General features: G+C 43.8%; 1 protein-coding gene across 1 annotated transcript in view; it reads right to left on the bottom strand.

Moving 5' to 3' along the window:
• The window catches only part of SNTB1 (syntrophin beta 1), a 121,028-nt gene that overhangs the window by 42,779 nt on the left and 62,641 nt on the right, over window positions 1-15,608 (bottom strand). The window contains exon 3 of the mRNA XM_035891584.1: window positions 1,544-1,751. Within this exon, the coding sequence (XP_035747477.1) occupies window positions 1,544-1,751 (208 nt within the window). The remainder of the gene's footprint in view (window positions 1-1,543; window positions 1,752-15,608) is intronic.

Here is a 15,608-nt window from a genome sequence, read left to right as displayed (position 1 = left end):
CCCTCAAAAAAAAGAGGAGAAAGAAGCATCTGAACAGGATATTGTGTATTAACTGTAAGGAGAGGAAATTAATAAACCAGAAGCATGCCATGTGTCCACTTAAAATGATCTGTGAATATTTTACATGTAAGGTATATATGATCTGCTACAGAGCAGTTAACCTTTTAGAGGAGAGGATTTTGCAACAGAAAAGGATGCTTATTTTCAGCTTCTCATAAGTTTATAGAAATGGATACAAAGGAGAAACAAGATTAAAGACCCCATGGCTGTACAGTTTAATACTGTTAAAATTTACTTAGCAGTGCTTTGGTCTTTTAACCCCAAATTATTCCCCCAAATTTTTACATATTCTACAGCACTAAGCCACAGAGTTGTGCTGTTGTCCCCACTCTGCAAGCTTGAAGGGAGGGACAGGAAAACATAAAAAATCTGCCTGAAAGGTTTTGCATTCATTGCCTCGCTACAAGTGATGTGGGCGGACCCACGTTCTGCTAAAAATTAATGGTGTGCCTTCTTAAAGGATGCTAGATAGAAATATGGTGCCTGCGCCTGTGGTTCCCATATTTTCATCTAGAAAATCCCAGATAGAGATAAAACGTACAGTATTTTTTTCAGGGCAATTGCAGTTAGCTTTCCACACCTGTGCTGGATGCATAGGTTGAAAGGGCAGTGTGTACCTAGTGGCCATTTCGCCAGGCACCCCAGCTGGAGAGGCAGAGATGCTCTGAACGGCTGCCCCAGCAGTTATCTGGATGGGAGGTATTTCAAGGCACAATACTAATGCTGTTACTGCAGCAAATCCACACTTACAGTTGGTACAGTGCTTAAAACGAATTCTGAGACTACTGATTTAAAACCAGATCATCTCATACTGATACCATTCATGGGTCGGCTTTCCACAGGTCAGTAGATCCCAAACTACTTCCAAACTGAACACCAGCTTTCCCCTGTGGCGTACAATATTTTGAGACTCAAACTGTGCAAGACATGGGGTAAGAGTTGAAATTGCAACCTTGTCCTTCTACAAAGATTGGTTCGACCATGGGCTTACAGTTAAAGAACAAGTTCCCAGGCACAGCAGGGACACCACATCCTGCTCCAGACCATGCCCAGCTCCTGCAGCCAGGCACAGCGGAGGGGTGGACCATGGACCACGTAACTGGTTACTTCCCACTCTGGGAGTAGGGAGGTGACATCTCATATACATGAACAGGAGACATAACAGCAAGGAAGCTTGAGGCTGGTGTCAGTTTTTGTGACTCATGTCCCATGCCTAAACTTGACAGATCAAAAGACTTCTGAGCTCCCGGGAAAGCCTTTGTTAATTGTCATAGAGAAGCAAAGACCTGGGGGACCTTCTAGATTTTTGTTTTGTTTTTCAAATGCACAAAAAATTGGCACATTAAGAAAAGAAAGGTCTTCATGGAAAGCTAAATCAAAACCCAGAACCTCATTTAACCTCTCCACGGCCAGACAATGTTGAATTCAGGAACAGTGAGTGAGAAAGAGTGCTTAGAAATGAAAATAAGAATGTTTTCATTACCTTTTCTGCAAGCCAGCCTAGGTGCCTAATCTCTCGACTTCCAGCAATCCCTGTTTTACCCAGCTGGTCTCTGACCTCTGCAATCACCCTGGGGATGAGCTCATTGACACTGGAGTGGATGGCATTGAACCAGGCCTGGGCTGTAGCCGAATCCTTACTCCTGAGCACCACGGTGTGCTTGGCATCAGGTGAATGAACTTCAATAAGTCTAGAAAAATGGGGGGGAAAAACATTATGTTCACTCAGATACTGTTAGGTGGCTAAATTTATTACCTCGCTTAGTGTTAGCAATGCATTAAAAAGAAGGGTACTAATATCAAGACCTAGCACCAGAAACTTACCTTTGCAACACCTGAATAGAGTAGAATCATTTTAACTGAAGCCAGGTCTGTACTGGCATTGCAGTAAAATCCTTGAGAAGGGGATTTGCCAGTGCTGATTCAACCCCACATCTGGCACGTCAACAGGAGTTTCAAACATAAAGGCAAGAGGAGCATTCACCCATTAACATTCACCGACATAGCAACCACCCAGAACCGCATGGGAGATGACTGCAGAGAAGCCAGGGATAAGCAGCTGCCTTCTTTAGTTGGATATCACAGCACACCCAGAGTTTCTCAATGTGTTTATTTTACACATACAGGGCTAACTGAAAACCACCCTCATCCCAAAAGGACGAGATTTCTTAGGATTGTGCTGTGGTTTCAGTGACACCACTAAGCATCAGCCAGAAGCCTGGTGTAATTGGCCTTCTCCAGGAGTTACTGATGTCCTCAATGCTCCATTTAGATCCTGCTAACAGCAGCAGCACGGAAGTGCTAACCACAACCGTATGATTGCTGCTGGCAGGCATCTTTTACAGTTTTCCAAACTCCCATGGAGATATATTTTTTTCCCCAAAAATATGCTTACTAGGACCATCCTGAGGGCTTCCACCCCACCGCTGTGGTTTGAAAAGCACAGGCGAACACAGTTTCCAGGAAAATGATTCTTGTCCGTCGTGGTTATGGGACCTGTGCCAACACCTTTGCTAACAACAACAGCAACAAAAATGCTTTGAGAGGCAGCTGCAGCTATTTCAGCTCTGTTCTCAGTGAAGTTACTAGTTATTAGTGGGGCTCTGTGTGCTCCTTATAGCTCTGTGGGCCACCTTTACTTAAACATTTGTTAAACAACCCACTAAGTAATAGTCTGGTTTATCTTTACGTAGTGATTATAAAACCAAGCCCTGGTCATTGCCCATCACTCAACTCTATCACGTTTGTGCTTTTTCATTATACACACAGAGTGACTGCCCCTGAACATTACCCACACAAGTTCGACCTGGGATCTGAGCCTAAGCACGTACTTCAGTCCTGTGTGTTGCTGCCCGATCTCTGGGACACACAAAGACTCCTTTCTGTAGCAGAAAAGTAATTAGTTCAGTGGAATTTATTCAGGTTGAGGTTCAAGACAGTACTGTAATGCAAATATTTGTTATGCAATTAGAAAATCCTGCAATTTGGAGCTTAACTAACAATTAAGAAGTTTTAATTAATTGGTTAAACCAGATCAGAATCCAGAACAAAGGGCGACTCGGTTCTGTGAAGCTCTCTGGGGCTGGGAGAACGAGGACCGCTGGTCTCGTGTTTGTCCATTTTGGGAAGGGGAGGTCTCCACGTAGACACTGCTCTAAAGATAGAAAAGGTCAGGATTTTCCAAACTCAGCAGCTGAACTGTTCAGGGTCCTAAATCACTGTTTGGATAGCTTAAAAAGTGGGTTGATTTTTCAGAAAGCACTGTGTCAACACAGTAACGCATGATTCCTCGGTAAAGCTGCTGGAGCTCAGCACTGTCTGAAGATAAAGGCTCTTATTTAGCCGCTCCAGAATGCACCGAGGATTCAACCCCAGGTACCAAAAGGAAAACTCCTTGTCAGATGATGCAGGTGTGGTGAATAAGAAAGCTGTGTTTGTAGATAAGCACGTTCCCAATCACACTGATTTTTCTGAACTGCCAGAAAAAGCTGTCTCCCCAACAGTTATGATTTAGACATTTGTGCTTGATGACCATTACGATCATGCACAGCTACCACACCCTGGTCTGTCTGTCCATCAGAAACACCGCTCTCCCACTGCCACATGAACTTGAGTTTGAACTTGTTCTTGTAGCCAGCTACCAACGGAAACAAACTATACAGGCTTGGATTTTCAGAGTACATTGTGGTAATCGGTGAAACATTGCTTATTACTTACAGAGCACTTTTTGGCACGAGATCTTGCGGCATTTTACAAATGAGGTCAGTGACAGCATCCCCATTTCACCACCCAAAAAGTGGAAAGGTGCATAAGCCAAATGAGCCAGGGAACAAGCAGCACTCCGTATTTTCTGCACTCTAACTCCCTTTTTAATACTTGTTTGAAAGAGAAAACCTATTCGGACAGCACAGCAGTATTGTGTTGTTTTTGAAAAATGTTAATGCACCATATGGATTGTGTGAAAAAAACGCTCTTCACAAAGCCTGTGGTTTCTCTAAGGGAACTCCCACCTCCAAAGTCACCGTCTATCGTGCGGTAAACAAAGCACTGAACAAGGACTGTACCGACAGAGAAGAATGTGCTGCTTTTTCAGTTGCAAAGGAACAGCAGCAAACTTGTGTCATTTCAAGTTAGAGTTGTAGCAGGCTTTGGTTTAAAAATAAATTATCTAGAACTGAAAGAGCTTCCAAATGGCAACTCGCCTCCCTCCAATTTAGAATACACTTAAATTCTTACTTAAAGCAAGGGGATTAACATATGAATGAGTATTTTGCTACTTGGGCCTTCATCAAGGTGTATTTCCCTGGATGGTGGCTATTTAAGTACTTCTCTAAGAATTCTGTCCCCTAAAATAATGAACATCTAGTTAGCTCTTAACAACCCTGTTTAAGGGGTTCTAAACTATGCATGTTCTAATATATACACATTCAACTGTGATATCAATGTATAGATTCTAGTATACACATGCACACACAGATACTGAGCCCAGCTTGCAAAAATACTTTAAAAATATCCCTCAGTGACTTCTACTGGGGCTATTTTGAGGACTGCTTGACAATCATCAGTCTGATGGTGATGCACTAACAACTGCAGAAAATCTACCTCATTCCCTGAGCTGAGTGACAGGAAGATTGGACAATACTGCTACACTTCTCAAAAGCGAGTTCGAAACAGGAATAAATGCTGCGCTGACAGCCCTGAAACGAAATCCTTTTATCCACGGCACTGGTCCAGCCTGAGGAATATATCTGCAAGCACCATTCCTATGCAAGCTGCAAGGTAGGGTACCTCTTTTATTCATACCATAAGGACACAAGTTTAAATCTTCACCTGCCTGAACTCTGCTACTGGCTATTTGCTGTAGTATCAGGGCACTAAACTGTCTTTAAGAAACTGGGCTTACAGATTTCTGCTCAAGATCCAGGACTCCCATCTCCGCAGTCAGTTGGGATGGAGATACTAACAGAAACTCATAATCTTCCCGGAAACCCATGGGCTCTGTCAGCAATCAGATGCAGAAAGCGCTGTGTCCTTATAAACTCCCCCTTTTTGCCTTTCAGCCTACGCTGCTTTGATTCACTAGTCCATTTGGATGATGCTTTTTGTGTAACAGCTGACTGATGGCATTTCCATATTTTTTGAAAAGCAAAAAATACCAGTGACCTTAGTAAACGCCAGCACTAAAGCACTTAAATGTTTCCAGCAGTCCAGCCATTGTAGCTTTGATTTGTTCCTTGGCTAAACTGACCACCGCTTACTGACTTCTGTTTATCTGCAGTTCAGTGATAAAGTTCCCTTAATTCTCCAATGAATTGAAATATTTAGGGCAATGCCACAGCTGTGTTTATTCTCACACTCCACCACAGTTATGTAAATACTGCATATGGAGCCGTTTCTGATAAAGCCCATACCAACCCAAAGGAATTACATGTTAGCTCTAGATGGCTGCCAAGATGCGCAGCATCGCTCCAGCTTGGCAATGCGTATGAATGATATCACATTTTCTCAGAGATCATTTGGCAAAACTTATAATAAAAGAGTAATTTTTCTCTCTCCCTCTCAGAGTGCCACTGAGCCGAGGAGCGTTTCCAGCATCCCCTTCTCCACCCGCAGGACGTGAGAGGTGACACAAGACCCGACGCCTCCAAATGCTGTAACCTTGCACCTAAAAGGCCAGAACTCCCTCCCTCACTGCATCATCCAGAGGTTTTACTTTACAGGGCATCCGAAGAAGTTGAAAGCAAGTGTTTGATAGACCATACTCATTCCACATTTGATAAGGCCTCTTTCTGTAGGAGTGTTCATTATCTAAGAAATACCTTTTATCAAATCTCTTGAAAGCACTTCTCCCACCAGCATTGGCTCAGGACCAAATCAGGCACTGATTTACACTCGTGCCTTTTCCCGGGTCAGATTATGTATTCAGTGACTGATTAAAGTGTGGAGTAAATCCCTTGAAGTTAATGATAAGCTGCAGCCAGAGTTATTCGAGTCCATCACGCTACTTTGATTTTGTACCGGCATAGTCAGGAACAAAGCACTCTGCCACTGACTCTGCAAACTTAAAAAAGGCACGAGGGCCAAACTGCTCGCTCCATCTCCTCCATCACTGTCTGCACATGAAACTGTGGTAAGTAATTTTGATGATTTCTGAGTGTACAAATATGGGAGGCTTTCCACAAAAGGGGAGATTTAGAGGAACAAAATCAGAGATGACATTTAAACAGTTATAAGTTCCATTATAAAATAAAAAAATAAACCTGTTATGGTTATTTTTCAATTCTACATGCAGCATCAGGAGATAAACCAGGAATAAAATACATTAAAATTAAGCAATGGAAACTTTGGGTTTAGTCTGCAAGGAAAATATTCCATAGAGAGACTGTTAGGCTTGCAATGAATCCCCCAGCGTACATGGAAGAGGCATCTTCATCGGATGCACCTAAATGGAGGTGAAAGCAATTTTACCAAGCAAGCGCTATTTGGTAATCAAGTGGAGTTTTTCTACATGAAAGTCTCTTGGTCCCCTCACCATCACAAGGGTACCTGCAGTATTAACAGTTGCTTGCTGACTTTCAACTTACAGTGGTAAAAATTACGTAGTTACTTGTTTCATGGGAGCTGGACTAGGCTGATGTCCAAACAGAGGGTGTGTATATCACTAATGAGCTGTCACAGTTGATTTCATTTCAATTTGCCACCAGCTGGGCTTTAATAAAAGGGCTATCAGTGGAGTTGCACCGCATGCAAGTAAGGAAAGGATTTGGTTCTGCAACAACCTTGCTCACACTGCTGTGTGCAGAGCACATCACACGCGCCCTTCTCTACCCAGGACAACTAGAGGAGTCACTTAACAGTTTTTAAATGTCTATGGATGTTAAGGAGCAGAACTTTTTCCCCACATTGCCCAAAAGACCTCTTAACTTTTTCTTTCTTGAATTTTTCTTTTATATTCTGGTTGTAATAGTGCTGAATATTGGTAATGCAGAAATATGCAGTCCAGCCTTCTTCACAATGGGTTCAGCACCGAATGATGGGAAAAGTGGTGTTTCAAGAAGCAGTGGGGTCAGTTACTTGGGAAAAGAAAAAAAGTAATTGTTTCAGAGGCATGCTAGGAATTTGATTTAACCTTTAAAAGATGCTGCCTGAAACTAATGACCAGAAGATACTGTGTTTGGTGTGGTCAATAGATTGACCACAGCTCCCTGAAGCAACTCTTTCACAGCAGGAGGGAAAGTGTATTAATGCTAAGAAAAAAGAAATTGTTTTGGCCACAAAAGCTGCACCTCTAGCAAAGCCACAGCCAACCTCAAAACACCTTCTGCAGCAAAGCAAGCCTGCAGCTGGAGCTTCATCTGGGCTAAGCAAAGAGCACCTGACTGTAGCTGGTAATAGTGGTAAATGACCCTTCAGATTGAGGCGAGGGTGGAGACTCTCATGCCGCTGCATAAATATGAGATCATGGGCTTGGAGAAGAATTAGATGTCTCCTGAGAAAGAACACCGCTGTCACTGTTGCTGGTAGGCAGTGCTGTAGTTGGACCCACGGGAAAGAAGGGGACATGATCCATGAGCATGGACAAAAACTAATAGGGAAATGGGGCAAATGAGCAGGGCTGCTGATAGATGAGGTCTGTCTTGTGGATGAATCGTCTCGCTGGAAGAGATGAACAGCAGGTCCACCTCATGCAGCAGGATGTGTCTCAATGTTCTCATTATTTTACACACCTACTTTTTGGCTTCCATGATTAAGAAATCCCAGGGATCACTGCCGAGTTGTCAAGTGAAGCAAAACAGAAGCTGGACTGTTCAACAACCACCACGAGAAACCCACAAATTCCTTCTGGATCAATTACTGGCCTCTGAGCACTGGGAAGAGAGCACCACCTGGGAGCCAGCCTGCCAGCAGGCATGGGTCACCTCCCAGCACTTTCACTACCGGCAATAAACTCACCTTCCCATTGAATGGACTTGGGAGATCGATGGAAAAGCTCTATGTGATAATAAGAAGAAGTAGCAACTTCAGCATAACTCTCCCTGATTCCTACTACAGGAAAACAGGAATTTCCATCAGCAGAAACGTATGTGGAAGCTAGAAGTGACAACAGGGTACTAAAATAGCAATATCTGTGCATACAACTTAAGCACTGAAGCCAGGCCTCAGCACCTACCAACAGTGAGCTGGGGCACCTACGCTGGCAGCCCATCACCCGAGGCTCCCGCTGTGGCTGTAATTTGCAGTTTGCTGCGATACAAATGACTACAGAAGGTGCAGCAGAGAACAGCTTCAAATACACCAGCTGAAAATTCTGCTTGTTGATTAACGGCAGGTCAGGCCAGATCGGAGCTGTAAGACTGAAATCCAATTTGCAGACCCGCTGATAAGGGAGGAAAAGCCCAGCACTGAGCACAGCACAACAGCCAGGCAGGAAAAAGGGTCTCGAGGTTGTCACTGGCTCCAAGCCATAACACAAAGACTGTGGGGACAAGGAGCATGGCAGGAAACTGAAACCCTTGCATATCAACTTGCTTTGTTTGGCAGATCTCAGGGCTGTTAAAATTGCTCTCCAACATTGTTTAGTGGCATCGGCATCTGTTTGCCCTCCTCTGTCCTGCCCTGCAGCACTCACATTGCTCTTCCTTTCCCTTTAGTCTGTGACACATTCCTTGGAGCATTTCTCTTTCTCCATCTCATCAGTGCTTTGACTTTTCTCTTTTTTGCAAAAATGTTCACTAAGTCTGCTGCAGTTTTCATTCTTGGTTCATCGCTTTGTCTTGTTGGTTGGCTTCTTCCTCCATCACCTTTTCTTAATTTGTTCTCCTCCCTTCCCTCCATGCATTTCTCAAGGCCATTTCTTGGTTTTGTTCCCTCTCCCCTGATTCATTTCCAGTTCCTTTGCTCTTATTTCTATTCCTCAGCTCAATCCTCTACTGCTGAAGCTGGATGGAAAAACCAAAATTTTTCAAAAGTCTCCTTACTGAAGCAGTGGCTGAAAAAAACCCCAAAATACAACACAACCCCCCACCAGCATATCTTCTTTTTTCTCCACTAACTCATTATTTAAATATTTTCACAGAAAATAAAGACTTTGTTTACAAGTTTGTTAATCAAAAAGCCAGCTGAAAGCATTCTGCCAGCTTCGGTTACTGCCACCTCCACACCACGCACATCCTTCCTCGTCACCCACTCAACGTGACACAGTTTATTCCTGCCAGGTCACATTCAGTCCCGTTCACACACAGACACACATACATACACAAAGTTTTATTTACACTCACATACCTACATGTGTGCACTTTTTTTGAGTAACACGTGAAGGAGCTTTGCCTATTCCCTTTTGATTTGTGCTGGAGATGGGAAGGACACCAGGAATTCATCTGTCCAGCCCAGAAGGACAGGGAAGGGAGAAAGCCCCATGTCATTATGTCAGGGGAAAAGATGTGACTTGTTTTTCAAGAAAATGAGACATGACTAATCCCAGATTCACCAGGACCTGCACAGACTGAAGGTCAGTCACAACATGCCATAACTATCCAGTTCTACACTGGTATCTCAAATACCAGGCAGGAAAACTCATTTGTTTCCACTGTGTCCCCAAATCCTGGCACATTCCCCCAGCAATTCTCTTCTCAAACTGTCACTCAAACACTATAGCAGGTCCTCAGGACATTAGAAATCTATTTTAACATGATTTAACAGAACAAAAATTAAACTTGAAGTAAATAAAAGTAAATGAACATCCAAAGTTCAACCTAGTTTGTTGATGTGTTTGTGTAAATGAATACCCTTGAGGTTGCTCTGCAGAAAATGGCCTTTGACTTGTTTTGTGGGGGGGTTTTCCTTCCAAAAAGCTTAGCTGGTGATTTGACTCAAAAGAGACTAAAATGTTCCTCTTTACAAAGGGACAGTCCTACAGAGGAGTATGATATCAGTGACTTTCCAAGAAGGCTGAGAAGAAATTGAGGCTAAGATGTAAGTTGGTATGATTTACATGTTCGCTGGGCAAAAAACTGGCTGGCTGGCCGAGCCCAGAGAGCTGTGGTGAATGGAGCTAAATCCAGTTGGCAGTCCGACACAAGCAGTGTCCTCAGGGCTTGGTTCGGGGGCCAGTCTTGTTTAACATGTTTATCAATGACCTGGATGCGGGGATTGAGTGCAGCCTCACTAAATTTGCAGATGACACCACACTGGGTGGGAGTGTTGATCTGCTCGAGGGGAGGAGGGCTCTGCAGAAAGACCTGGACAGGCTGGATCAATGGGCTGAGGCCAACTGTATGAGGTTCAACAAAGCCAAGAGCCGGGTCCTGCACTTGGGTCACAACAACCCCATGCAGCGCTACAGGCTTGGCAAAGAGTGGCTGGAAAGCTGCATGGCAGAAAAAGACCTGGGGGTACTGGATGACAGCTGGCTGAATATGAGCCAGCAGTGTGCCCAGGTGGCCAAGAAGGCCAATGGCATCCTGGCTTGGATCAGGAATAGTGTGGCCAGCAGGAGCAGGGAAGTGATCGTGCCCCTGTACTCGGCACTGGTGAGGCCACACCTCGAATCCTGTGTTCAGTTTTGGGCCCCTCACTACAAGAAAGACATTGTGTTGCTGGAGCATGTCCAGAGGAGAGTAACAAAGCTGGTGAGGGGTCTGGAGCATAAGTCTGATGAGGAGCGGCTGAGGGAACTGGGGTTGTTTAGTCTGGAGAAGAGGAGGCTGAGGGAAGACCTTATCGCCCTCTACAACTGCCTGACAGGAGGCTGTAGTGAGGTGGGGGTTGGCCTCTTCTCCCTGGTAATGGGCAATAGGATGAGGGGGAATGGTTTGAAGTTGCACCAGGGCAGGTTTAGGTTGGACATAAGGAAAAATTTTTTCACCGAAGGGTTGTTAAGCATTGGAACGGGCTGCCCAGGGAGGTGGTCAAGTCCCCATTCCTGGAGGTATTTAAAAGAAGGATAGATGAGGTGCTTAGGGATATGGTCTAGTGGTGGGATGGCAGGGTTAGGTTAATGGTAGAACTTGATCTTAAAGGTCTTTTCCAACCTAAACAATTCTGTGATTCTATGACCAAAAGCAAAACCAATGACCTATTTGGCTGGTAGACAAAAAATGACAGAAAATAACTATTCCTAACAATGAATAAACAAAATAAAAAATTCACCCTTTCTGGCTAGAGGCTTCACGGTTCCAGCTCCTACAGGGTTGGTAAACTGCCCCTTAGCAAGACAGATGATTGCAGCTTCCAAAGTGCACCAGCAATTGCAGAGCTGTCCAAAAAGCAGATGATGTAGATGACGGAGGACTGTCAGACAGCCCAGCCTCCTGAACCAATTATTAACTCTAGCAGTTAATGATTTGCCCCACAATTCTGTTAGAAGGGAAGAAATGCAGTCTTAGGGGTCTCTTATCTGACACACCTAGCTCTGAATGCATTGACCCTAGCTACCAAGGAGGGTCCTGCAGCCCTGCAACTGTTAGAGGACATGTTGATGTATCAAGGAGGAGGAGGAGACCTTCCTCATGGCCCAGCCTTTCATCCATTCCACCACTCCACTCCCTTCCCCCACACAACTTCTTCCGTCTTCTAGCCTCAGGGCATTGAAGGGGATGCTGTAAATGCCTTTTTAGCTAAATCACCTAACTTCTCTCAGCTTGAAAAGAAAGAACAGTAGATAAATCTCAAGTGAGCCTGCTTGTTCATCCTTTCCAGTAAATAACAGAAATGGGGGGCAGATTAGCAGTTACAGTACTATAAACAAACAAGAACAGTCCAAGAAACATCCAACTTTACACAAAAGAAGGATTTGCATCCGTAACAGTAAAATGGTTGGGAGGTAAGATTAAAAACCCACATTCTCCTTGATCTTAAATTCACTATGCTTTATGAGCAAGGATGTAGAGGGCTTCACAGTGGCAGATCATCCTTCTATAACAGACCGTGTACACTGTGATAGCCTGGAACAAGAGGGCGGTTTAAGGGTGAGGGGAAAGTCAACCAGAGTTTCATCCTGATTAGCATCATTTTTGTTCTTTTCCAGATTTGAATTACATCCTTTCAAGTTGCTCGACTTTAATGTTGGATTGCTGATTTCTTCCCTAGTTTAACAGTAATCTAAACAGATAATAAACACAGCCCACCAGGAAAAAAAAACAAACAAAAAAACCAGTAACAAAAATTCTTGATATAAATCAGGACTTTGACTCTAGCAGGCTCAATGACTTCTTCAAAGGACTTATTGATATTCAAATAGCAAAACATGTCTGTACCAATAATGATAATTAAGTGCTATAAGCCTTTCATCCAAGGATCCCAAGCTGTAGCTCACTACAACACTGTGAATTAAGTATGGTCTCTCCGTTTCACAGAGATTTTGTCTATAGCCAGACAGTGGCTCAATAACGGCACAAGGAGCAAGGCACAAATTCCTTGGGGGTGTGTGGAGAGGGATTCTTTTATACTGGTAATGTGCCCATATCTTTACATTTGCTCTATCCCCCATGCTTACATATGTACTTTCTCTTTCTTTTGCCCACCTACAATATATGGTAAGAGAAAAAAGACCCAAGTTTCCTGAAACAGGGGGCCAGTCCTGCTAAATCTGTACTGTCCATTAGGAAGGGAAGATTTCTGCCTCCCCAGGAAGCCCCACAGAACTGCTGGTGTCCACCCAGGGCTGACAGCTCCAGCATGCTACAGCGGTGCCAGTACGGTGATGGAAACGGTCCATCACCTCCTTAGTCCCGGATCCAGGGCTCAGCCTTTGCCCAGAACCTCACCCCATCCATGCTTCTACCGGTAGCCAGTGTCGTTGGCTGAGCCCAGTGTTATCAAACTGTCTCTTAAGAAGTAAGAGACAAAAAGCAAGATAAATGGGACCTATGTTCTACAAGAGCAGCCGTAATTCATTCCCAGTACCACGTTCACTCCCTGTGGCAGTCCCTGCCCTCTGCAAGCCCCACACCAGGTACATGACTCAGACAATCTGCTCCCTTGTCAGCAGGGAAAAAAAATGGGCTGCAAAGCTTCACACCTGAACTGCTCTTCGATCTTCAAGGAGAATCCAGCCTTTGCTTTGCATACCAGTGGCTGCTTGTGCCTGGCAACATCAAAGTATGGTCCTGTTCACCACGTGGGAACCAGGCAGGGTAGAGGCATGAGCCAGCCCATGCTTTCATCAAGACGCCCAGACTCTTCTGCATTACCTAATACCTGCCTCCCTGCCCCGCTGGCGGTCCTTCAGTTACACCAGCATGAGCTTGATGAGGTGCAAGAGCTAAATGTCTGTCATTCATGAATAGAATAGAATAGAATAGAATAGAATAGAATAGAATAGAATAGAACAGAACAGAACAGAATAGGACTAGACTAATTTCAGTTGGAAGGGACCTACAATGATCACCTAGTCCAACTGCCTGACCAATTCAGGGCTGATCAGGTTAAAGCATGTCGTTAAAAGCATTGTCCAAATGCCTCTTAAACACTGACAAGCTTGGGGCATCAACCACCTCTCTAGGAAGTCTGTTCCAGTGTTTGACCACCCTCTCAGTACAGAAATGCTTCTTAATGTCAACTCTGAACATGTCAAGTCTTGCACTCCTTTTAAAAAAAATAGTTGTGCTTTCGATCAGGAGTGAAATTGAGAGTGCTGGCAGGTCCCAAACTACACGTGGTCATCTCTTGTAGAGTTTTACTGAAAAGGCATGGAGTTACTACTCCAGACATCACCTATATAAATTATCAATCAGACTCACAGCTGAAAATGCATCAGAAAAACATTCAAGAAGCCAATTTTTGGACAGTGCTGTCCTATATTAATGTCGCAGCTCCCTGACTCTACTAAGATGCTTGTCTTTTTATTTCACCTTCACGCTCTTCTGCTAACTTCTTACGTTATCAGCATTCATGGCTCAAGTTTTTTGGTGCAAGGACTGGTTTTTTACTATGTCATATTAAATCTGGTTTAAAATAACTCAGTTTTTATTTTAAAGAAGTTTCAACTTTTGATTTCATGCCTTATTGTAACAAAAGCAAATTTACCAGTTTGTTTTATATTTAAGATTTTGAAATTTCATTTCAGAATCACACAGGGATATTTCATGCTTACATAAATAACATGCATATACACCAATTACAATTAAAAATGTTAAATCTCACTGGCCCTGTTACCATGATTACTGACACATAAAATAACCTAAGAATTTTTTTTTAAATAGAATGTGTGCAAAAGGAATCAATTTGGGGAGCAATAGCTTTGCAATATAACTTGCAAATACTTCTTTCAGTGAATCAGTACTTCCCAATGCAGAAAAAAAAAATTATCTAAGCAATGAAGCATCTTAAGCCTATAGCTGCCTTTGGACTAAGCAGGTCTCAGTCTGCCTCGCACCTCCCTGTTGTCCAGGGAAGCTCAGGTAATTCCCAGCCACAGCTCAGTGTGCAGAGCCCAGGATGAATGCATTCCAGCACAGTTCTTCTACCACCCTGAAAATATACCTGCTGAATTTTATCTTCTGATCATAATTCTCAGTCCAACCCTGAAACGGACAACAGGTAAGAAAAGTTCCTCTGCTTCGCCACGTGTCCTCGATGTGAAGTCTATGAACTGCACCTGCACTTGCTGCGGTGCTGCCACTGCATGCAGCTGGCAGCCAGCACCACCCTGCTGGGAATCTGTCCTTGGCTCATTCTTCCCAGCTTCAAAACCAAAGCAAATTTTTCTCACCAGAGAGCCAAATCCTGCCAAAGAGTAACTGGATCCCCGCTGAAATCCCCTGTAAGGACGACACTGTTTTGGACACTGGAAAAACATGACCTGTGCACATTAGGTTCTGGCAGGATCAGGCCCACACTTCCTTGGTTTGGCTGAATGAAATGCAAGCAGGGTTTTGGGGTGATTTCAAAAGCAGAAGAAAAAACCTTTTCAGTCTGCGCAGCACGACCTCATTCCTACGGGGAATGTCGTGTCTCCTGTGCTGTGCAAAGAAGTACCTTTGTACCCAAGACTTTAAAAGCATCAACAGAACAAATTTCACCTCAGAGACCTAGTTCCCTTTTTTTTCCTCCTGTTCCTTAATATCATCACCAGAAACTGATGAAAACCTTTTGCACTGCAGTAAGATTTACTGCTTATTGGTATTACTAGCTGTGCCCATTCCCACGCTCCCCTGTGAGGCCTGATGTGAACCTCTAGCACTGCCACCGAGAAGGACACTTATCAGTGAATAAGCAGGCAAACAACAGATTTAAGTGGTAATCATTTTAATCTAGTTTCTTCCAGCCTAAAACATAACGATGGCCCCTGTGTCTAGAGGATAATGACACAGGTGCCACTAAGATGCTCTGTATCTTTTCTTCTGCTGCCACGTTTGTACTACTAAAAAGTATTTTTCTACATACCGAGGCTTGGTATTGGTTTGTATTAAGGATTTTCTCTGTGGTATCTAATAGATTTTTTAAACAGGTAACAGGGAAGACAATTCCCTACCTCCTTCAGAGTGAACCCACAGGCAGGATAGGTGAAAGAGACATCTGAGAACTGCTGGCTCTAAAAGCACCAAACT

This window comes from Egretta garzetta, unplaced genomic scaffold (genome assembly GCF_000687185.1).
Source record: "Egretta garzetta isolate BGI_Z169 unplaced genomic scaffold, ASM68718v1 scaffold13, whole genome shotgun sequence".
Lineage (NCBI taxonomy): Eukaryota > Metazoa > Chordata > Aves > Pelecaniformes > Ardeidae > Egretta > Egretta garzetta.
This window is presented reverse-complemented; position numbering and strand designations above follow the sequence as displayed.